Source organism: Ranitomeya variabilis, chromosome 2 (genome assembly GCF_051348905.1).
Source record: "Ranitomeya variabilis isolate aRanVar5 chromosome 2, aRanVar5.hap1, whole genome shotgun sequence".
Classification (NCBI taxonomy): Eukaryota; Metazoa; Chordata; class Amphibia; order Anura; family Dendrobatidae; genus Ranitomeya; species Ranitomeya variabilis.
The window spans coordinates 238,802,296-238,827,455 of NC_135233.1; the positions used below are offsets into that span (position 1 = coordinate 238,802,296).

The following is a 25,160-nucleotide window of genomic DNA, read 5'->3' on the forward strand; positions in this document are numbered from 1 at the left end:
GGGCCTCCAAATTAGACACCTGGCCAGAATTGGCAGAATATGCATTGCAGGAGCTTGCTTGCCCGGCAGCAAGTGTCCTATCAGAAAGAGTATTCAGTGCTGCAGGGTCAATATTAACCGAAAAAAGGACTCGTCTGGCTACCCAAAATGTTGACGATCTAACATTCATTAAAATGAACCACAACTGGATTTCGAAATCTTTTGCCCCACCTTGCCCGGCCGACACCTAGCTTTCCTATGAAAAGCTCTTGCCTGTGAATTACTTTTCTAATGTGTAATTTGCTGCAGCAGATTGTACAGCATACGACATGTTTACACCTCCCTAAATGGCCAAACTCCCCACACGGGGCCGTGGTATCGCGACTTGGCGCAAGCACCCGTGAGACTGCTGTTTGTCTGAAGAGGTGGGTGTGCTCGCTTTTGGTTGACGGCATTGCTACTGGGTCCCTCATAGTACAATGTAGTGTCTCTGGCGGTGGTGGTGCGCACCCAACGTCAGACACACCGTTGTAACATGAGTGGCCCTGGGGCGGTCCCGCCGGCCTCAAGAGAGTTCCCCCCTACCCCAGCTCAAACTGGGCTCTACCACGTGCAAAATTATGTCGCACAGCTCCACCAATCTTTAGTCTATTCGCTGACATCATTCAATGTCTGGCACTGACAATACAAATTTGTAGACATCTATGATGCAACTTAAAGTAGTCTGTGTCTGTGTCCTATATTGGCACCATTAAATAGTTACTGCCAAATTACTATGTCAGAAACTCAGCAGATGAGCCCACCCCTGTACCTAAGTATGCCACCTTTTTTTTTGTTTTGGTTGTTTTGCGAGACATTAACATCTATTTATATTTTGGGAGTACTGGGACAGACACTCCTTGCACTACTCCTCCACTCACCACCAAGCTGCCTGTGTATCCATGTAACCGCTGTAAAACTGCCATGAGCCTATTGTTTGTTATTTTAGGCCTTTGATAGCCTGTCTGCGGTCCCTACTCCTCCACTGACCACCAAGCTGCCTGCCCGTGTATCCATGTAACCGCTGTAAAACTGCCCTGAGCCTATTGTTTGTTATTTTAGGCCTTTGATAGCCTGTCTGCGGTCCCTACTTTAAATACTCCTCCACTCACCACCAAGCTGCCCGTGTATCCATGTAACCGCTGTAAAACTGCCATGAGCCTATTGTTTGTTATTTTAGGCCTTAGAAGCCTGTCTGCGGTCCCTCCTTCCACTAGTCCTCCACTGACCAGACCACTGCTGCCCGTGTACCCCTGGAACCAATTTTAAAGTGCCTACAGCCAGCCCATTTTATTATGTTAGGCCTTCGAAGCCTTTCTGCGCTCCCTCCTTCCACTAGGCCTCCACTGACCAGACCACTGCTGCCCGTGTACCCCTGGAACCAATTATAAAGTGCCTACAGCCAGCCCATTTTATTATGTTAGGCCTTTGAAGCCTGTCTGCGGTCCCTACTTTAAATACTCCTCCACTCACCACCAAGCTGCCTGCCCGTGTATCCATGTAACCGATGTAAAACTGCCATGACTGCCTACTGTTTGTTATTTTAGGCCTTTGATAGCCTGTCTGCGGTCCCTACTTTAAATACTCCTCCACTCACCACCAAGCTGCCCGTGTATCCATGTAACCGCTGTAAAACTGCCATGAGCCTATTGTTTGTTATTTTAGGCCTTCGAAGCCTGTCTGCGGTCCCTCCTTCCACTAGGCCTCCACTGACCAGACCACTGCTGCCCGTGTACCCCTGGAACCAATTTTAAAGTGCCTACAGCCAGCCCATTTTATTGTGTTAGGCCTTCGAAGCCTGTCTGCGGTCCCTCCTTCCACTAGGCCTCCACTGACCAGACCACTGCTGCCCGTGTACCCCTGGAACCAATTATAAAGTGCCTACAGCCAGCCCATTTTATTATGTTAGGCCTTTGAAGCCTGTCTGCGGTCCCTACTTTAAATACTCCTCCACTCACCACCAAGCTGCCTGCCCGTGTATCCATGTAACCGATGTAAAACTGCCATGACTGCCTACTGTTTGTTATTTTAGGCCTTTGATAGCCTGTCTGCGGCCCCTACTTGCAATACTCCTCCACTGACCACAATGCTGCCTGGAGTGCCTGCCTGTGTATCCATGTAACCGATTTCAAACTGCCATGACTGCCTACTGTTTGTTATTTTAGGCCTTCGAAGCCTGTCTGCGGTCCATACTTTAAATACTCCTCCACTCACCACCAAGCTGCCTGCCCGTGTATCCATGTAACCGCTGTAAAACTGACATGAGCCTATTGTTTGTTATTTTAGGCCTTTGAAGCCTTTCTGCGCTCCCTCCTTCCACTAGTCCTCCACTGACCAGACCACTGCTGCCCGTGTACCCCTGGAACCAATTTTAAAGTGCCTACAGCCAGCCCATTTTATTGTGTTAGGCCTTCGAAGCCTGTCTGCGGTCCCTCCTTCCACTAGGCCTCCACTGACCAGACCACTGCTGCCCGTGTACCCCTGGAACCAATTTTAAAGTGCCTACAGCCAGCCCATTTTATTATGTTAGGCCTTCGAAGCCTTTCTGCGCTCCCTCCTTCCAATAGGCCTCCACTGACCAGACCACTGCTGCCCGTGTACCCCTGGAACCAATTATAAAGTGCCTACAGCCAGCCCATTTTATTATGTTAGGCCTTTGAAGCCTGTCTGCGGTCCCTACTTTAAATACTCCTCCACTCACCACCAAGCTGCCTGCCCGTGTATCCATGTAACCGATGTAAAACTGCCATGACTGCCTACTGTTTGTTATTTTAGGCCTTTGATAGCCTGTCTGCGGTCCCTACTTTAAATACTCCTCCACTCACCACCAAGCTGCCCGTGTATCCATGTAACCGCTGTAAAACTGCCATGAGCCTATTGTTTGTTATTTTAGGCCTTCGAAGCCTGTCTGCGGTCCCTCCTTCCACTAGGCCTCCACTGACCAGACCACTGCTGCCCGTGTACCCCTGGAACCAATTTTAAAGTGCCTACAGCCAGCCCATTTTATTATGTTAGGCCTTCGAAGCCTTTCTGCGCTCCCTCCTTCCACTAGGCCTCCACTGACCAGACCACTGCTGCCCGTGTACCCCTGGAACCAATTATAAAGTGCCTACAGCCAGCCCATTTTATTATGTTAGGCCTTTGAAGCCTGTCTGCGGTCCCTACTTTAAATACTCCTCCACTCACCACCAAGCTGCCTGCCCGTGTATCCATGTAACCGATGTAAAACTGACATGAGCCTATTGTTTGTTATTTTAGGCCTTTGAAGCCTTTCTGCGCTCCCTCCTTCCACTAGTCCTCCACTGACCAGACCACTGCTGCCCGTGTACCCCTGGAACCAATTGTAAAGTGCCTACAGCTAGCCCATTTTATTGTGTTAGGCCTTCAAAGCCTGTCTGCGGTCCCTCCTTCCACTAGGCCTCCACTGACCAGACCACTGCTGCCCGTGTACCCCTGGAACCAATTTTAAAGTGCCTACAGCCAGCCCATTTTATTATGTTAGGCCTTCGAAGCCTTTCTGCGCTCCCTCCTTCCACTAGGCCTCCACTGACCAGACCACTGCTGCCCGTGTACCCCTGGAACCAATTATAAAGTGCCTACAGCCAGCCCATTTTATTATGTTAGGCCTTTGAAGCCTGTCTGCGGTCCCTACTTTAAATACTCCTCCACTCACCACCAAGCTGCCTGCCCGTGTATCCATGTAACCGATGTAAAACTGACATGAGCCTATTGTTTGTTATTTTAGGCCTTTGAAGCCTTTCTGCGCTCCCTCCTTCCACTAGTCCTCCACTGACCAGACCACTGCTGCCCGTGTACCCCTGGAACCAATTGTAAAGTGCCTACAGCCAGCCCATTTTATTGTGTTAGGCCTTCGAAGCCTGTCTGCGGTCCCTCCTTCCACTAGGCCTCCACTGACCAGACCACTGCTGCCCGTGTACCCCTGGAACCTATTTAAAAGTTCATAGAGCCTAGTTATATATTTTATTTACTATTAATAAGGCCATGATGGACTACGCTGTACCACGCTACAAGCTAACCAGTCGACACTTCTTTTGCGAGAAAAGCCATCTCAACCCTCCACCAGCTTGTAGAAGACCGCATTGTCCATGCACTCTGGCAATCTGTGAGTACAAAGGTGCACCTGACAACAGACGCATGGACCTGTAGGCATGGCCACGGAAGATTACGTGTCCATTACGGCGCAATGGGTTAATGTGTTGGATGCATGGTCCACAGGGGACAGCCTACTAAGTATGTCTGCAGTCCATAATTCAAATTGTCCTCCACTGTCTAAATCGGAGCTTCCACCTTCTGGCTTTCGGCCTATAGTATCAGAAATTAAACTGCATTTGGCCTTCAACTTTGGTTACGGCCTACTAACGGCTTCTGCCCCTCCCTGGTGTTGCCCTCAACTAAATAAAGCTGAGCTTCAACCTTCCGGCTCTCATTAAGTGGTTTTGAAAAAACAAAATGGTGGATAGGGCCTACTAACGGCTTCTGCCCCTCCCTGGTGTTGCCCTCAACTAAATAAAGCTGAGCTTCAACCTTCCGGCTCTCATTAAGTGGTTTTGAAAAAACAAAATGGTGGATAGGGCCTACTAACGGCTTCTGCCCCTCCCTGGTGTTGCCCTCAACTAAATAAAGCTGAGCTTCAACCTTCCGGCTCTCATTAAGTGGTTTTGAAAAAACAAAATGGTGGATAGGGCCTACTAACGGCTTCTGCCCCTCCCTGGTGTTGCCCACAACTAAATAAAGCTGAGCTTCAACCTTCTGCTCCAAATTACCATTTTAAAAAATGCAATAGGCTTTTCCGGCCTACTAAAGGTGTCTGTCTGTGTGCCCCTGCCTGGTGTTGTCCTCAACTAAATAAAGCTGAGCTTCAACCTTCCGGCTCTCATTAAGTGGTTTTGAAAAAACAAAATGGTGGTTAGGGCCTACTAACGGCTTCTGCCCCTCCCTGGTGTTGTCCTCAACTGAACAAAGCTGAGCTTCCACATTCTGCCTTTCGCCCTATACTATCAGATATTAAACTGCATTTGGCCTACTAGTGTGGTTAGGCCCTTGAAACAGTGTCTGCTGCTCTTGGGTTTGCTACTCCACTGAACAAAGCAATGCCGCCTGTTTAGTCCTGTTACCAATTTTGAACTGCATTTAGCCTACTTTATTCTTTGGCCCTATATCTGTTTCCTCCTCATCCTGCCCATTGCCCAGCCACTGCTAAATGAGTCTGCTGGTACATTGACCTAGACCACTACATTCCCCTTGTACTCTACACAGCCAGAATCTGACCCTGCTGAAAGTAAGGTTCCCCTTCCCGCATGTTATACCACCTTACACAGGGACAAAGAGGAAGGTGCAGATGAAAGTGCAGGTTCCTTCATCAGGTGGGGGGGCATACTCGTTGGCGACGTCACTGGCACAGGGCCCCTCAGAGTACGCAAAAGTGTCGCTGCTGGTGGGAGGCGCCCCCGCCATGCAAACACACCGCCGTACTTTGAGGGGCCCTGTGCCAGTGCCAATGCGAACGAGTGGGCCCCCCCCTGCTTGCTCAGGATCACAGCACTTGCAACGTTTAAATACTTACCTTTCCCTGCAACACCGCCGTGACGTAGTCCGCATTTCCTGGGCCCACGAAAAACTTGAGCCAGCCCTACTCCCCCCACAACTTTTGCCAAATGACCCCCAATTCCCTATGCCCAACTATTATTATAAAGTTAATTACGATTGGCAAGCTTCAGAAACAAGAATGGATGTTTTTGGCATTAAAATGGGCACTGTAGGTGTTTTCCTGGCCTCCACTCACTGCCGACTATGCTTCCCCATTGACTTGCATTGGGTTTCGTGTTTCGGTCGATCCCCGACTTTTAGCGATAATCGGCCGAATGCACTCGACTCGACTCTGGACAAAATCGGGTTTCCCAAAACCCTACTCGATCTTAAAAAAATGAAAGTCGCTCAACCCTAGTGAGCGCAGCTCTGGGGTATAATACAGGATGTAACTCAGGATCAGTAATGTAATGTATGTACACAGTGACTGCACCAGCAGAATAGTGAGTGCAGCTCTGGGGTACAATACAAGAATGTATGTACACAGTGACTGCACCTGCAGAATAGTGAGCGCAGCTCTGGGGTACAATACAGGAATGTATGTACACAGTGACTGCACCTGCAGAATAGTGAGCGCAGCTCTGGGGTACAATACAGGAATGTATGTACACAGTGACTGCACCTGCAGAATAGTGAGCGCAGCTCTGGGGTACAATACAGGAATGTAAGTACACAGTGACTGCACCAGCAGAATAGTGAGCGCAGCTCTGGGGTATAATACAGGAATGTATGTACACAGTGACTGCACCAGCAGAATAGTGAGCGCAGCTCTGAGGTACAATACAGGAATGTAAGTACACAGTGACTGCACCAGCAGAATAGTGAGCGCAGCTCTGGGGTATAATACAGGAGGTAACTCAGGATCAATAATGTATGTACACAGTGACTGCACTAGCAGAATAGTGAGTGCAGCTCTGGGGTATAATACAGGAATGTATGTACACAGTGACTGCACCAGCAGAATAGTGAGCGCAGCTCTGGGGTATAATACATGAATGTATGTACACAGTGACTGCACCTGCAGAATAGTGAGTGCAGCTCTGGGGTACAATACAGGAATGTAAGTACACAGTGACTGCACCAGCAGAATAGTGAGAGCAGCTCTGGAGGATAATACAGGATGTAACTCAGGATCAGTAATGTAATGTATGTACACAGTGACTGCACCAGCAGAATAGTGAGTGCAGCTCTGGGGTATAATACAGGATGTAACTCGGGATCAGTATTGTATACAAAAAGAAAATATTGAGCTCACCCAACAAAGATCCAAATGTGATGAAGCTATCCAAGCAAGGATAAATGTCTAGCCAGTGACATGGTAAATGCAGGAAAAAACTCGAAAAAATCCAGCTCCAGGAAATAGAAATGATTTTTTTGTTGTTTAAAATTCAATTCAGCTTTATTCAAAACTAGCTGAAGAGCCCGGCGTTGCCTGGGCATAGTAAATATCTGTGGTTAGTTATAGCACCTCACTTCTCTTATTTTCCCATCACGCCTTTCATTTTCCCCTTCACATCTCTCATTTTCTCCCTCACATCTCTCATTTTCTCCCTCACACCTCTCATTTTCCCCCTCACTCCTCTTATTTTCCCCCTCACTCCTCTCATTCCCCCTAACACTTGTCATTTCGACCTCACATCTGTCATTTTCCGATCACTCCACTATTTTCCCTCACTCCTCTCATTTTGCACTCACACCTTTTTCATTTTCACCTCACACCTCTCATTTTCACCTCAGTATATACGTTTGTCATCTCCCTTATATATAGTATACACCTGTATGTCATCTCCCCTGTATATAGTATATACCTGCTGTGTCATCTCCCCTGTATATAGTATATACCTGTATGTCATCTCCTCCTGTATATACCTGTGTCATCTCACCTATATATAGTATGTATCTGTGTGTCATCTCCTCCTATATATAGTATATACCTGTATGTCATCTCCTCCTGTATATACTATATACCTGTAGGTAATCTGCTCCTGCATATAGTATGTACCTGTATGTCATCTCCTCTATATAGTATATACCTGTGTGTCATCTCTCCTGTATATAGTATATATCTGTGTGTCATCTCCTCCTGTATATAGTATATACCTGTGTGTCATCTCCCCTGTAAATAGTATATACCTGTGTCATCTCCTCCTGTATATAGTATATATCTGTATGTCATCTCCTCCTGTATTAGACCTCGTTCACACGTTATTTGGTCAGTATTTTTACCTCAGTATTTGTAAGCTAAATTGGCAGCCTGATAAATCCCCAGCCAACAGTAAGCCCACCCCCTGGCAGTATATATTAGCTCACACATACACATAATAGACAGGTCATGTGACTGACAGCTGCCGGATTCCTATATGGTACATTTGTTGCTCTTGTAGTTTGTCTGCTTATTAAACAGATTTTTATTTTTGAAGGATAATACCAGACTTGTGTGTGTTTTAGGGCGAGTTTCGTGTGTCAAGTTGTGTGTGTTGAGTTGCGTGTGGCGACATGCATGTAGCGACTTTTGTGAGATGAGTTTTGTGTGGCGACATGCGTGTAGCAACTTTTTGTGTGTCGAGTTGCATGTGACAGGTTAGTGTAGCAAGTTGTGTGCAGCAAGTCTTGCGCATGGCGAGTTTTGCGCGTGGCGAGTTTTATGTGTGGTGCCTTTTGAGTATGTGCAAGTTTTGTGTGAGGCAACTTTTGCATGTGTAGCAATTTTTCCGCGTGTGCAAGTTTTGCGTGTGGCGAGTTTTCCATGAGGTGAGTTTTGCACGTGTGGCGAGTTTTGCATGTGGAGAGTTTTGTGCGTGGCGAGTTTTGAGCGGCGACTTTTGTGTTTTGACTTTTATGTGGCGAGGTTGGTGTATGTGTGGTGAAATGTGCGCTGAGGGTGTATGGCGCATTTTGTGTGTGTGTTCATATCCCCGTGGTGGTGTGGTGATTATCCCATGTCGGGGCCCCACCTTAGCAACTGTACAGTATATACTCTTTGGCGCCATCACTCTCATTCTTTAAGTCCCCCTTGTTCACATCTGGCAGCTGTTAATTTGCCTCCAACACTTTTCCTTTCATTTTTTTCCCCATTATGTAGATAGGGGCAAAATTGTTTGGTGAATTGGAAAGCGCGGGGTTAAAATTTCACCTCACAACATAGCCTATGACGCTCTCGGGGTCCAGACGTGTGACACTGCAAAATTTTGTGGCTGTAGCTGCGACGTTTCAGATGCCAATCCCGGACATACACACATTCAGCTTTATATATTGGACTAGCTGAAGAGCCCGGCGTTGCCTGGGCATAGTAAATATCTGTGGTTAATTATAGCACCTCACTTCTCTTATTTTCCCATCACGCCTCTCATTTTCCCCCTCACACCTCTCATTTTCCCCCTCACACCTCTCATTTTCTCCCTCACACCTCTCATTTTCTCCCTCACACCTCTCATTTTCTCCCTCACACCTCTCATTTTCTCCCTCACACCTCTCATTTTCTCCCTCACACCTCTCATTTTCCCCCTCACTCCTCTTATTTTCCCCCTCACTCCTCTCATTCCCCCCTAACACTTGTCATTTCGACCTCCCATCTGTCATTTTCCCATCACTCCACTATTTTCCCTCACTCCTCTCATTTTGCACTCACACCTTTTCATTTTCACCTCACACCTCTCATTTTCACCTCAGTATATACATGTTTGTCATCTCCCTTATATATAGTATACACCTGTATGTCATCTCCTGTATATAGTATATACCTGTATGTCATCTCCCCTGTATATAGTATATACATGCTGTGTCATGTCCCCTGTATATAGTATATACCTGTATGTCATCTCCTCCTATATATAGTATATACCTGTATGTAATCTCCTCCTGTATATTGTATATACCTGTGTGTCATCTCACCTATATATAGTATATACGTGTGTCATCTCCTCCTGTATATAGTATATACCTGTGTGTCATCTCCTGTATATAGTATATACCTGTGTGTCATCTCCCCTGTAAATAGTATATACCTGTGTGTCATCTCCTCCTGTATATAGTATATATCTGTATGTCATCTCCTGTATTAGAGATGACATATCGTTATTTGGTCAGTATTTGTAAGCTAAATTGGCAGCCTGATAAATCCCCAGCCAACAGTAAGCCCACCCCCTGGCAGTATATATATTAGCTCACACATACACATAATAGACAGGTCATGTGACTGACAGCTGCCGGATTCCTATATGGTACATTTGTTGCTCTTGTAGTTTGTCTGCTTATTAAACAGATTTTTATTTTTGAAGGATAATACCAGACTTGTGTGTGTTTTAGGGCGAGTTTCGTGTGTCAAGTTGTGTGTGTTGAGTTGCGTGTGGCGACATGTATGTAGCGACTTTTGTGAGATGAGTTTTGTGTGGCGACATGCATGTAGCGACTTTTTGTGTGTCGAGTTGCATGTGACAGGTTAGTGTAGCAAGTTGTGTGCAGCAAGTTTTGCGCATGGCGAGTTTTATGTGTGGTGCCTTTTGTGTGAGGCAACTTTTGCATGTGTTGCAACTTTTGTGCATGTGGCAATTTTTCCGCGTGTGCAAGTTTTGCGTGTGGCGAGTTTTCCATGAGGTGAGTTTTGCACGTGTGGCGAGTTTTGCATGTGGAGAGTTTTGCGCGTGGCGAGTTTTGAGCGGCGACTTTTGTGTTTCGACTTTTATGTGGCGAGGTTGGTGTATGTGTGGTGAAATGTGTGCTGAGGGTGGTATATGTGTTCGAGCACGTGGTAGTGTGTGGCGCATTTTGTGTGTGTGTTCATATCCCTGTGGTGGTGTGGTGATTATCCCATGTTGGGGCCCCACCTTAGCAACTGTACAGTATATACTCTTTGGCGCCATCGCTCTCATTCTTTAAGTCCCCCTTGTTCACATCTGGCAGCTGTTAATTTGCCTCCAACACTTTTCCTTTCATTTTTTCCCCATTATGTAGATAGGGGCAAAATTGTTTGGTGAATTGGAAAGCGCGGGGTTAAAATTTCACCTCACAACATAGCCTATGACGCTCTCGTGGTCCAGACGTGTGACTGTGCAAAATTTTGTGGCTGTAGCTGCGACGGTTCAGATGCCAATCCCGGACATACACACATACACACATTCAGCTTTATATATTAGATATCATGTTAAAAATGTTGTTAGTTGGGTTCGAATTTTTAACATATTTTGAATAAATCTGAATTTAATTTTAAACAACAAAAAAATAATTTCTATTTCCTGGAGCTGGATTTTTTTCGAGTTTTTTCCTGCAACTCCGGATCAGTACAGGATCAGTAATGTAATGTATGTACACAGTGACTGCACCAGCAGAACAGTGAGAGCAGCTCTGGGGTATAATACAGGAGGTAACTCAGGATCAGTACAGGATAAGCAATGTAATGTATATACACAGTGACCACCAGCAGAATTGTAAGTTCATCTCTGGAGTAGAATAAAGGATTTAACTCAGAATCAGTACAGCAAAAGTAATGTATGTACACAGTGACTGCACCAGCAGAATAGTGAGTGTAGCTCTGGAGTATAATACAGTATGTAACTCTGGATCAGTAGAGGGTAACTAATGTAATGTGATGATGTTCGTAGTCGAAGATGACCATGGCTTCAGGGTTAGAAGAGAATTAGTAGTTATGGGTCCAGAGGTGGCTGATGAGTCCAATCCGGGCCCTGAAGGTTCACCCACATGTTTGATATAAGGAAGAAGATGTAGTCAGTACACCAGATTCTACTTGTGCCTTGCGGACAGTATGCATTCTTTTTGCATCAAAGATTTTCCTATCTTCAGCCGCACGTGCTTCTGAGGTGATCCTGCCCCGCCAACCTGGACGATCCAGGGCAAGCTCTTTCCATTCATTGGTGTTGACTTCCAGGTTTTTGAGCGACACCTTAAGGCAGTCTTTATAGCCCTTCTGCTGCCCCCAACTGCTAGCTTTCCTTGGCACAGTCCTCCGTACAGCAGTTGTATCAGTAGTCGGCTGTCAGGCATTCTGACCACATGTCCAGCCCATTTGGCTTGGACTTTCAGCAGGAGAGTGTAGACGCTGCAGAGCCCAGTTTGTTCCAGAATTGCTGTGTCCGGGACATTGTCTTGCCACCTGATGTGGAGGAGTCTGCCGAGGCAACTCATGTGGAAATGATTAAGCTGTTTAGCATGCCGGCTGTAGACTGTCCAGGTCTCGCTAGCATAGAGAAGTGTTGTGAGGACCACCGCACAGTAGACCTTCAGCTTCGTGGTAAGGCTGAGTCTCCTATGTTCCCAGACGTTCTTGCGCAGTCTCCTGAAGGCGGCACTGGCTTTAGCAATTCTGTTATTAACCTCAGCATCTATGGTTACTTCACGGGAAAGTGTGCTGCCTAAGTAGGTGAAGTTATCTGCTGCTTTTGAGGTTTTGCTCCTTCACCGTGATACGTGGCTCCTTGTATAGTTTCCCTGGAACAGGTTGATACATGACTTCAGTTTTTCTTATGTTGATCTCGAGAGCAAAAATGTTGCAGGCTTGAGAAAAAGTACATTTCATGCTTCATCTGCTGTTCTGTGCTAGCGTTAAATTGACAGTCATCAGCAAAAAATAATTCACGGATAACAGTCTCATGCACTTTTGTAACCGCCTTCGGGCGTTTTGGGTTGAATAGCTTGCCATCAGTCCTGTACCTAACCTGGATTCCATCTTCACAGTTGTTAAAGGCATCACTTAACACTGCAAAGAGTAGCATACTGAACAGGGTTGGAGCAAGCACACAGCCTTGTTTTACGCCATTTGTTACTGGGAAAGTCTCAGATTCGTCTCCATCGTTCAGATCCTTCACCATCATGGAACTGCCGGACGATTGAGGCTATGTTCACACGATCCTTTTTTTGATCCTTTTTTTTTTTCAGGTCCTTTTTCCATGCAGGGTACAGTCCAATGTTACTCTATGGAAAACAAAAACCGCTGTGCCCACTATCCTTTTTTTTCTCAGGCAAATCCGCAAGGATTTGCCTGCAGAAAAAAAGAAGTACCATGTCACTTCTTTCTGCGGATTCAGCTCCTGTTTTCAACAGGCACCAATAGGAAAGTGCTGTTGAAAACCCGCAGAGGAATCTGCAGAAGAAACTGCAGGAAAATCAGCAGTGCAGTTTTGCACTGCGGGTTTTCCAAATCAGGACCTGAAAAAAAAAGGATCAAAAAAAGGATCGTGTGAACATGGCCTGAGAGTAACTTGCTCTGGCAGCCGAATTTTGCCATGAACTTCCACAGGCCGTCTCTACTGACTGTGTCGAAAGCCTTGGTCAAATCAACCAAAGTTACATAAAGGTCATGGTGTTGCTCCTGGCACTTTTCCTGAAGTTGACGTTTTGCAAAGACCATTTCCACTGTTCCTCGTTTAGCACAGAAACCTCACTGGCTTTCGGGTTATAGGCCTTGCTCAAGGTGATGTAAAAGGCGGTTGAGCAAGAGACGAGCCAATGTCTTTCCTGCAGTGGACAGAAGGGAGATGCCTCGATGGTTGTCACAAGACTGGCGATTACCTTTCCTCTTGTATATATGAATTATGCTGGCATCTTTCATCTGTTGCGGAACCTGCTCCTTTTTCCACATATGCTGGAATAGTTTGGTCACCGTTTTGCATCAGAGCAGGGCCGCCAGCTTTATATACCTCAGCAGGTATAGCATCATTTCCCGGTTCTTTTCCACAAGAAAGTTTTTACTGCTTTCTTAACTTCATCTCCACTGGGAAGAACATCAAAGTCCTTGTTGATTTCTACGTGGGGCAGGTGAGCAATAGCCTCATCATTGATATTGGCAGGGCGATTAATAATATTCTTAAAGTGCTCAGCCCACAGTTCCAGAATTTTTCTTTTCTGTCAGCAGCTTAGTTCCATCTGCGTTAGGCAGAGATGAAGAGCTTGATGACTGGGGTCCATATACAGCTTTGAGCGCATCGTAGAAGCGTTTCTGGTCATGGGTATCTGCATAGCCCTGAATTTCATCAGCCATCTTGCTAAACCAGTTAGCCTGCATCTCACGTAGCTTGATCTGTACCTTCTTTTTATGTTGGTAAAGGCACCTTTCTTAGCTAACGATGTGGGGTTAGATACACCTTGTACCGCTGATGTTTCTCTTCTAGGAGTGTCTTTATTTCCTCGTCATTTTCATCGAACCAATCTTGATTATTTCTGGCTACTGATCTGAGATGCTCCAGAGCAGTATTATAAACGGCATCTCTCAGAATTGTCCACTGTTCCTCAACGCCGATATCTTCTGCCTGCAGTGTATGTAACAGTCTACCATCAAGGTCCTTGGCAAGTTCCGCTGCAATCCTTTTATTTTGCAGCTTATAGACATTCAGCCTCTTTGTAGTTTTCTGCCCTTGGGGTCTCCTCGCAGGCAGGATGTGGAGCCTGCACTTAGCCACAATGAGGCGATGGTCAGTCCAGTAGTCTACACCGCACATGGCCCTCGTCACTCTAAAGGCCATCTCATCCTTTTTCCTGGCAATGATGAAATCAATGAGATGCCAATGCCTCGAGCGTGGGTGCATCCATGATGTCTTGAGAGTGGGTAAGCGGAATAAAGTGTTGGTGATGACAAGTTCATCGTAGAACTTCACTTCAATGTCATCCGGATTAGTCATAGTGGGAGCATAGGCACTGATAAGAGTCGTGTGTTTCTTGTTTGTAAGTGGGAGCTGAAATGCATTCAGACAGTTGTTGATGCTCTCCGTAAGCCTGGTAAGATTAAGAACAAGATGAGTTTTGAGAGCAAATCCCACGCCTGTTTCTCGTTTTTCAGTTCTGCCTCGACCGCTCCAGAAAAACCTATATCCACCACTATGATCTGTCTGTTGACCCTTGTCTGCCAGGCGTGTTTCGCTGAGAGCTGCTATATCAACGTTGTAACGGGCTAGCTCCCGAGCAACCAATGCCGTTCTTCTCTCTGGTCTGTCTGCCTCAGTATTATCCAGCAGAGTTCTCACATTCCATGTGCCAAGGTTGAGTACCATCATTTTCTTTCTTTGTGTGTCAACCACTGTATGGGAAACCTGCCAGCTGCGGTAGGCTGGCCAGGTGAAATGAAGCAGACTGTTTGGGGCACCTTTTCTAGCCCCGTCCTCGATTGAGGTTCTGAGTGATCCTGAACAGGACTGCTCAGACACCCAGGAGGCTGCCGAACTCCACTGTTGCTTTGGTCCAGTGGGGAGCGACCATATTGCCTGGGCCACCTACGTGCAGGTTTGTGACTACAGCTTCCAGTGATTCCACACCTGCTGCTTTGCCACTCTCCCATCGCCACAGGACTTTAGATACAGTGGTTGAAGTCATGACTTGCGCTTGACTTGGATTAAAGTGAGAAAGAGTTGCGCAGTCGTCAACCTCACTCTCTCGCCCATACCTATCTAGCCCCAGTGGCAAGAACTAGGCGAGACAACTGGAGATAGGTCAGTGTGCAGTGGATGGCCAGCAGTGTCCTATATGTGCCTCGCTGCGCCCTCTCAGCGCTCCACAACGCTGTGCTGGGAATCGCTTGTCTGTCCGTTGAATCTTGAGTGGTTTCTTCCGCACAGTCTGCCATATCCAGTCTTCACATGCAAGGGTAGGCAAACCCTTGAAAATCACCGTAGGTCTCAAAGAATCCCAACACCTACCCTCACGTGGTTTGACCCGCCTGCCGAAGTGGTGTTCCGGGGTGTACCTGCTGCCGCATGCTAGCAGCTACTTGGAGGTACAGGTGAGAGTTGAGCATCAGATGAGGACCAAAGATGGAAGAGCTGTCCATAAAGGACACGGCAAGCCCTCCACCAGAAGTGCTACCTCTATCTAGATACCCCTTACATCGCTTTGTTCCCCCGTGTTGGGTGCTTAAGGCATCTCAGATCATTCTTCCCTCCTCTGCCTGCGATTAGTTTGAGCAGGGGAGAATAAGGGTTGTATTCAGCTGATAACCGTGAGAGTTGGCACAGCTGGGAGTATTCATGAGCTGCTGCCTGCGCAATAAATAAATTTAAAAATCCTGCGTGGGTTCCCCTGTATTTTTGATAACCAGTCAGGCAAAACTGACAGCTGCAGGTTGCAACCCTCAGCTGTCAGATTTGACAATGCTGGTTATCCAGAATAGAGGGGTCCCCACGCTGTTTTTTTTGTTTTTTTCTTATGATTATTACTTAAAAAATTTCAAATAACGGCATGGGGTTCCCTTATTTTTGACCACCAGTGAAGCTAAAGCAGACAGCTCGGGGGTGGTATTCTCCATCTGGTAAGTGGCCATGTATATTGCCCCCAGCCTAGAAATAGCAGTCTGTAGTCGCTCAGAAAAGGCACATCTATTAGATGTTCCAGTTCTGGCACATTGCCCGGCTCTTCCTACTTGTCTTGTAGCGGTGGCAAGTGGGGTTCATATTTGTGGCTTTGATGTCACCTTTGTATTGCCAGGTGACATCAAGCCCATGGACTAGTAATGGAGAGGTTTGTGTGTATATAAGACACCTATCCATTACTAATCCTATAGTTATATGGTAAATAAAGACAGAAACGGTGACATCAATGGTGAGTAGCCGTGACATCATCGAGGTTACCGTGAGTCACCTGAGGCTGAACTGCGGTGACCTCAGCACCGTGAGAATGTCAGGGAGTTCACCATGGTGAACTCACTGACTTTTTCTCGCGGTGCTAGCAGTGATCTCACTGAGGTCACCGCATTTCATTGGCCAGGCTGGAACGCATAGTCGGTGACATCACTGCTCGCAGCAGCTCATTCATCAGTGGTTCTCATCCTGTACGGTCGCATCTTGGCACTTTCCAGGTTGAAACCTGTTTATCCCAAACATGGATTACGGCATGGAACCGAACGACCGACGGGTGAGGGATATGGTTGTTTTTTATTTTTGTTTTATTACAGGAGACGAGGGCTTCAGTGGAATTAGGCGTCAGGTAAGTATAACTGTTTATTTTTAAATAAAAATGGAAAGATGTGTTTTGTTTTTATTTCATATGATGGACTTTATTCTGGCTGTGTCTTTATTTACCATGTAACTATGTGATTAGTAATGGATAAGTGTCTTATAGACATCTCCATTACTAAGCCGTGGGCTTGATGTCACCTGACAATACAAAGGTGACATCAACCCCACACATATTACCCCACTTGCCACCGCTACAAGGCAAGTGGGAAGAGTCGGGCAAAGCGCCAGAATTGGCGCCTCTAATAGATAAATCACATAAACAGTACAGGATCAGTAATGGATGTACACAGTGACTGCACCAGCAGAATAGTGAGTGCAGCTCTGGAGCATAATACAGGATGTAACTCGGGGTCAATAATGTATGAGCACAGTGACTCCACGAGCAGAATAGTGAGTGCAGCTCTGAGGCATAATACAGCATGTGACACGTCTGTGCTGTCTGTCTTTTTTTTTTTTTTTTGTCGGCAGCACAGTGACAGTGTCATTGATCTGTGCGACTCTTGAGTGTGTCCTGTGATCAGATTTTGTGGATTAGACTCGGCCAGTAAAGTCTATGAGGATCAGTTCCATGGAGGAGGCACAGAGGACAGACTTCAGTTTACCATTTGAGTTTTATTTGTTTTTAACTCATCTGTTGCTAAGAAATCAGTGGTTAAAATAAAGCTGAGTTTGCCTGCTGCCGAGAGAAGAACATGGATGCAACCAGGATGTCAGCTGAGTACACACTATGCCGCTGCTGTTGGATGGTGCCACTCACTTGGATGTGGGATGTCATGTCTGTGCATAGTGACTACACTCGATGAGCTGACCTACACCACTTCCTTTCTCCCCCAGACATGGCTGCTATACGTAAGAAGCTTGTCATTGTTGGTGATGGCGCCTGCGGTAAAACCTGTCTGCTCATCGTCTTCAGCAAGGACCAGTTCCCTGAAGTCTACGTTCCCACCGTCTTTGAGAACTACGTGGCGGACATAGAGGTTGACTCCAAACAGGTAACAAAAGTGGGAAAAGAGCAGATCTGTCTACACATTAGGGACCTCTTCCCCTGGTAGCTGTTATGTCATGAATACCCCTTTAAAAGCTCAATGGTACAGGTATGGAAGGGGGGTTCCTGGTTTTGCAGGAAGAGTTGTGCAATTTCAAACAGATTGTAAAGTTGAAAGGAGACTAAAGCCTCGTCTTCCCCAGGTGGAGCTGGCACTGTGGGACACGGCCGGCCAGGAGGACTACGATCGTCTGAGACCCCTGTCCTACCCTGATACTGATGTCATCCTTATGTGCTTTTCCATTGACAGCCCCGACAGCTTGGGTAAGTGACACAGAAATCTGCTGCCAATAACCTGGGTAGATATGGGACAGCGGCTTTCCCCACCAAATCACTGGGCCTGCGTCTGGCTTTGTACCATCGCAAACAGAGGGTGTCATGTCCCAGTGTAGTCTACATTAAAGGGACTCTTGTCTGGACAGTATGACTGTTCACACCAAGTCCCACCGCTCAGGACTTCATGGCAGGGCCAATCATTTTAAATAGACCTTCCCACCTTCTTGTTTTCCCTCTATCTCCACCACCCCCTTATTTGGTTGACAGCTCTGTCTTCATAGAGCTAGAGACGTGCGGACATAGAGGGTAACGAGCAATTGGGAAGGTGTATATAAAATAATGAATGGCCTCGCCATGGAGCACCGAGTGCCCACCGTGGTTTGAACAGTCATCCTGTGCTGACAGAGTCCCTTTAATGGAGACTTCTTGCATTTCTTCTTTCCAGAGAACATCCCTGAGAAGTGGACTCCGGAGGTGAAGCATTTCTGTCCCAATGTGCCAATAATATTGGTAGGAAACAAAAAGGATCTGCGGAACGATGAGCACACTCGGCGTGAGCTGGCCAAGATGAAGCAGGTGGGTGATGTGGGCTCGGACAGGGAGGGTGCTCGGGTGCTGGAGGGTTTTGGGAGTATTTCTCGTCTGTGCCATTGGTGGACACATGATGAATTTTGATTAGTGAAGTTTGTTGAGATTATTTTTTTTTAAGAATTCCCCCTTTAAAGGCATAATGATTTATTGTTAGCTTAAGTAATCAATATAAAATTGTTGGTGGTCCCACACCTGGCACTGCTCAGCTGCCCCAGCTCCATACACTGCCTAGTGGCCGTTTCCTGGTACTGCAGCTCAGCTATAAACCTCCATAAGGCAGGGAAGCTGCAGTCCCCAAGAACAACCACTAAATGGCGTGCAGAGTGGTGCTGTTCTGACTTTTGGTGACTATGGGATCTGCTGACAGCTAATCACTGCCTGACCCCCGCCAATCTGATATTGATGATGTATAATACTTTATGGATAACCACTTAAAGAAATATGGCACATGGGAGGATTCTCAGGTCCCAGTACCTGTGCAGTAATCTGTGGATATTGGACGAGGGCCCTGAGAACCATCTCCTACCTCTCGGCATCCACAGCTTTTTTTTTTTTTTTTCTTCCCATTTGCCGCCATGACACAATGTCAACATTACGGCATGGTGTACATATACCATCTAATGAAAAGGGCCACAAATGCCGGGAGAATGAAGGTGGTTCTCAGGGCTCCCGGCCCGACGGCCACATTACTGACCTGAGTCCTGGCAAAGGATCTGCAACATATCCTGTAAGAGACGGGTCTGCCTATGAGAGTGTGACAAGATGCTGTCTCTTCTCTGTACAGGAGCCAGTGAAGCCAGAAGAGGGCAGGGATATGGCAAACAGGATCAGTGCCTTTGGCTACCTGGAGTGCTCTGCTAAAACAAAGGATGGTGTGCGGGAAGTTTTCGAGATGGCGACAAGAGCTGCATTGCAAGCCAAGAGAGGACGCAAGAAGAACACGTGCAATCTGCTCTAGAGTGCGGCCAAACTGCAAAAGAAAGATGCCCTCCCCCATCGCCCCTCACCCTCCCTCCCTTTCGTCTGCTCCCCTCTCTGCCCATAAGATCTCAGCTCAGTTCTGGACCCTGGGCTGATGAGGGGGCCCGTGATGAAGCTGTGCCATTCCTATGTCAGCCACACTGCCTTATGAAGGCCCTATCACAGAGGTCAGCGGGGGAGGAGATGCCAACATCCGCCAGTCCTTCCCACATCATGCCACGTGGTCAGCACCATGCTCTGCAAGTTCCATCTATAGGGACAGGACCACAGCCTTTATGGAAACCTTCGGGCTCAGGTGCCATGCTTTATAGGACTTTTTGAAGGAGTTGGTGACCTCTTTTTGCAATTTCTAAAAATGGGGGAGTGACAGGCAGTGCCATGTTCCCCGTGACCCCTCCAAGATAACCAGTGCTGGTTTAGGGGGTTCACGGTAGCAGAATATAGGGGGGGGGGATTTTATTCTGTTTCACAAAAACTGATGTTCCTTTTCTATATATACATATATATGTCTCAGATGTTTTGTACACGAGTGAGCCGAGCCGACTCATCCGGGAGAGCCAGGTCGTCAGCTTTTGTGTTGCTGCAAGCCCTGCTGGGATCTGTAGTTCCACAACGACTCCGGGATAGCTCGCATAGAGAATCACAGTCCCTTGTGATGTGGTCCGAGAGCCCCTGATGTCAGGATGGGGTTATCAGACAGGAAAAGGAAGCAGCTTTGCAGAACGGCAGAGAAGGGCTCTGAGCTTTTGCTCTAATTGTTTCTGTGCCATATCATATTGCCCCATCCTGTGCCTCCGTCTGATGTTTGGGCCTGGCAGACGCGCTGCTTTTTTTTTTTTTTGTGTGTGTGTGTGTTTTAAAAGATTTCTAATTTTATTCCTTTTTTTTTTGTTTTCTAAAAGGATTTACTGAATACACTCTTCTCAGCAAAGCAGAATTTCACAATAAAACTGTGTAGTCATGTTTAGTAAGCCGCCCCTGTCATTACTGATTTGTAACTACAAGGCGTCACGGGGGCTTTTTTTCCCCCCCGGATAGCTTCATCTGGTAGAAAAAGCTGATGTGCAAAGGAATCAAGTTGGAGGTTTTTGTGTATTGTATCCTTAGGGGTCTGGTTGTTGGGACCCCCTGTATTAATCTCTAGTCTTGGTGTAAGGATTAGCCTTTTTAGTAGGGAAGCTCGAAGACATTGTTTGGAGACACAGATCCTCAAACTTATGCGTTTAAGGGGTATAATGCTCAAAAAAGTTCCCCCTCCGAAGTTCCATATTGAAAGGCGCACTCTGTCTTTATGAGAAAGTTGTTTTAATTGTGATTTCGTTGGCTCTTGTATGGGAACAATGAATAATTTCCATGTGTAAGTAAGTGAGTTACATTTGTATGGACGGCGGCTGTGCTGACCCCGTGTAGTCGGCCATACTCGGGTAGTAGCAGTCACCCCTGTAATCGTGGTCATCTTCATTAGTGGAGCAGCGTGGGATCTCACTACTTACGGCAATATGTGTATATATATTGCATAGAAAAACTACAAATCTGGGATCATTATATGTAACCGAAATAAAAATTGATCCAAACAGGGAGAGCTGAACAGTCGCCCTCAGCATCCAGTTTACGCCCAGTCATTGCTGCCATGTGACATGTTAGTGGCACACGTATGAGAGGTACATGTGTACGGCGTCCCGGGATAGACAGCCCACCAAAATTTGTAAAACGGCCAAGCAAGAGCAAATCTAAATAGGCTTTGTGCACACTTGGGGTTTTCCTGGGGAAGAGGCAGAAACTGAGTGTAAACTTTCTAAATCTCAAAACTCTTCAAAAACGTTTTGTGTTTCTGCTCTGAAAATTCAGCAAAGTCTTGTTGTGTGCACACAGCCTAAGTGTACAGCCACATGGGATTTTTCACAGTGGCAGATTTCTTAGTGGAAATGATGCAGCTTTGTAGCAGCTGTCACCTGGGCACTGCTCCGCCGTGTGACTCCTGTATCATCCATAATGGCAGCGCGGTCATCCTCATCAGCTGTCCCACTCTCTGTATGTGACCCGCGTGCATAACCTCTATTGTGGCCTCGTACATTCAGTAGGAGTCCAGGTTCCCATCTTTTGGACCATTTTTTTTTTTTTTTTTCTCAGTTTCATAATCTAATCTTGCTGCAAACCTCAATGTGACCGCTTCCTGCCGGCCTGGTGCAGTGTGCTGACACTTCCCCATATGGTGCACGCTGATGCTGGGGCACACCCAGTGCGTGATCTCTGGAGCGGTGTGACTGCACAGGGTCTGTGTTAGTTCCAGGTTCAGACATCTGCGTTATGGCCGGATTTGAACTTTTGCATAAGGTTTGCACCACCACTGTTGGACTGAATGGCACCTACTTTACCATACAACAGGGTGGCACTCTAGGTGTTGGAAACTAAACTTTCAGCGTGCCTAGACGGCTGCAGGTTGCCATCCCCCTGTTTCAGAACCTTTATAATATTCTTGGCTCTATTCTTTCAGGTGGGGTCTTGATGCTGTACTGTGGTCACTAAAATAGGACCATCAAACTGGAGCGGATATTAGAACACTGCTGCTTTACAAAAGCTTCCCGACAACATCACAAACAAGTACTGACCTCTTCATTTGAATACGAATCCACAATATTTGATGACATCATATAGCTACATAGTTCCGGAATCCCGTGTAGCTGTTACGAGACATTCCAAACTCTTATGCAAGGTTGAATATGTTGCACGTCTATTTGTCTTTTCTAGCAATAAGAAAAGAGATTCCTCCTCCCCTGGTCCAGCTTCCTGTTTGATTTCCCCCATAACAGCTGAATCAGGGAAGTGTTCCCTTCTGGCCAGAATCCTGAGCTGCTCTGCAGTGTCATGATGTGCACCACGACATTTTAGGGGTGAAGTAAGTGGCACAGGATGTCGGGCAGGAGTTTGCTGTGCACTGTCCTGGTCCGTACTGGATGCCATACCAGGATAATTTTGCGTTTTTGTTTTTTTGTTTTTTTTTTATCTTGTTCATTCCTAATCTTAAGAAGATAGGGAAACATTCCAGGAAAAAGATGTAGCATATAGATGAAGGAATAGAAAAACTTCCTGACTCAAAAATATGGGTGGAGTATCGACAAGAGAGACTAATGACAATGGAAAGAAAAAGGAGACCAGAATCTAGAACAAGTTCTATCACAAAATAAACAAAGCGTTAGAAACTGAAGGGGGAGCTCCAGATGTGATTGAAAGGGACATCAAATCCATCACCCCCCCAAAAAGCAACATCCTAGAAGCAAAATTGGTGAGGAACTTGGTGTAAGAGTTCAGATCACCCACGGAGGATTCCGGTCTGCTCCATCAGAAGACACAAAAAGTGAAAGATATCTACCTGTGCTCCACCAGCCAGGAAGTTCTTGTCATTTTATCTTTACGCAAATTTAGATACCATCAAAGTAATGTTGGCGACTGTTGCAATGTGTAACGGTTCTATTTTGCTGCATGAAACGTACAAAGATTGTCCAACGTGCGACTCTTCCTGACCCAGGGGTATGGAGTCATTCACACAACCAGGCTGTGTCCTCGATGTCATGCAGAAGGCCAAAGATGGGACCCTTAGTAACTACATCAAGGAAACAGCGGAGATCGACATCAGCATCCTAGCGAGTATAGTATAGGTAATAGTAACTATTACCCAATTTCCATCTCGGATAGCACACTTATCATCTTGAGGAGTCCTGTAGCTGTCATTCACTTTACAGATAAGTTCTTCTAGCCTGGAAATATACAGCATGACTTTTACTGGTATGGATACATTCTGGCCATTTATACTGGGTTGCACGAGATGTCCAGTAGTTTCTGCTTTGATCACCGAGAGAAATTCTTTCTTTGTTATAAGTCAAGGTCTATGAAACCGCTTCTGTCAATCGCTTGTCCCGTGACTTGTCCTTCACAATAGATGAAAAAACTTTGTAATATCCGATTAATTTGTCACTTTAAAGATGCTATTCCAATTATCTGCACGTGGATCAGAGATTGTAGTTTTGACCTTTTTGTTTAGTCTTTGTAGTTGTGCTTTCCATATTTTGGGCATCTGAAACCTGCTCTAGTTTTCTAGTTTCTTGTGTGACCTTGTATTTGTTGCTTTAAGACCAATTCCATTGTCCTGCACAAACTCCTTTATTATCCGATACTCCTCTACGAGCCTTGACCTTACAAATTAATAGTGTCAGGTCTGTCTCAGGCCTTGTCTGTTCTGCATTAATTAGTGCACTGTTCTGCATTAATTAGTGCTGATTTGATCAGCTGACATGTGCCCCTAACAGCCGTGGGTGGAATTGCAATCTACCCATGGCTGTTAACATGTTAATGCCACTGTCAAACTCTGACAGCGGCATTTAACAGGAAGCGCATCATTACCTCCTCCGATCGGCACCCGTGTCACATAATAATAATAATAATTTTATTTATACAGCGCCAACATATTTCGCAGCGCTTTGCAAATTATAGAGGGGACGTGTACAGACAATAGACATTACAGCATAACAGAAATCACAGTTCAAAATAGATACCAAGAGGAGTGAGGGCCCTGCTCGCAAGCTTACAAACTATGAGGAAGAGGGGAGACACGAGAGGTGGATGGTAACAATTGCTTTAGTTATTTGGACCAGCCATAATATAAGGCTCAGGTGTTCATGTAAAGCTGCATGAACCAGTTAACTGCCTAAGTATGTAGCAGTACAGACACAGAGTGCTATTAACTGTATAAAGTGTATGAGAACATGATGAGAGGAACCTGATTATGGTTTAATTTTGTTTGTTTTTTTGAATGGGCCACACAGGGATCGTTAGGTTAATGCGTTGAGGCGGTAGGCCAATCTGAACAAATGAGGTTTTAAGGCACGCTTAAAACTGTGGGGATTGGGGATTAATCGTATTAACCAAGGTAGTGCATTCCAAAGAATCGGCGCAGCACGTGTAAAGTCTTGGAGACGGGAGTGGGAGGTTCTGATTATTGAGGATGCTAACCTGAGGTCATTAGCGGAGCGGAGGGCACGGGTAGGGTGCTAGACTGAGCCCAGAGAGGAGATTTAGGGTGGTGCTGAGCCATGGAGTGCTTTGTAGATTAGGGTAGTAGTTTTGTACTGGATTCTGGAGTGGATGGGTAGCCAGTGTAATGAATGGCACAAGGTAGAGGCATCGGTGTAGCGGTTGGTGAGGAATATGATCCTGGCAGCAGCATTCAGGACAGATTGGAGCAGGGAGAATTTGGTAAGAGGGAGGCCGATTAGTAGAGAGTTACAATAGTCCAGACGAGAATGAATAAGTGAAACAGATTTTGCGGAGTCGAAAGTAAGAAAAGGGCGAATTCTATAAATTTTTTCTCGAGATGCAGATAAGAAGAGCGAGCCAGTGATCGGATGTGGGGGGGGTGAACGAAAGCTCGGAATCAAATATGACCCCAAGGCAGCGGGCATGTTGCTTTGGAGTAATGGTGGAACCGCACACGGAGACGGCAAAGGTAGGTTAGTAGAGGAAGAGAACACGAGGAGTTCAGATTTTGACAGGTTCAGTTTCAGATAGAGGGAGGACATGATGTTCGAGACAGCGGTAAGACAATCACTGGTGTTTTCTAAAAAGGTCGGTGTGATAACAGGAGAAGAGGTGTATAATTGGGTGTCGTCAGCATAGAGATGGTACTGGAAACCAAA

At 46.3% G+C, this 25,160-nt stretch overlaps 1 protein-coding gene across 3 annotated transcripts in view; it reads left to right on the top strand.

Moving 5' to 3' along the window:
* The window catches only part of LOC143805222 (transforming protein RhoA-like), a 29,321-nt gene extending 8,884 nt beyond the window's left edge, over positions 1 to 20,437 (top strand). For all 3 annotated transcript variants that reach the window (XM_077284222.1, XM_077284223.1, XM_077284224.1), the window contains exons 2-5: positions 17,412 to 17,569; positions 17,766 to 17,886; positions 18,344 to 18,474; positions 19,274 to 20,437. In XM_077284222.1, coding sequence (XP_077140337.1) covers positions 17,414 to 17,569; positions 17,766 to 17,886; positions 18,344 to 18,474; positions 19,274 to 19,447 — 582 coding nt within the window. In that variant the 5' untranslated portion in view covers positions 17,412 to 17,413 and the 3' untranslated portion in view covers positions 19,448 to 20,437. The remainder of the gene's footprint in view (positions 1 to 17,411; positions 17,570 to 17,765; positions 17,887 to 18,343; positions 18,475 to 19,273) is intronic.
* Positions 20,438 to 25,160: the final 4,723 nt, after the last annotated feature.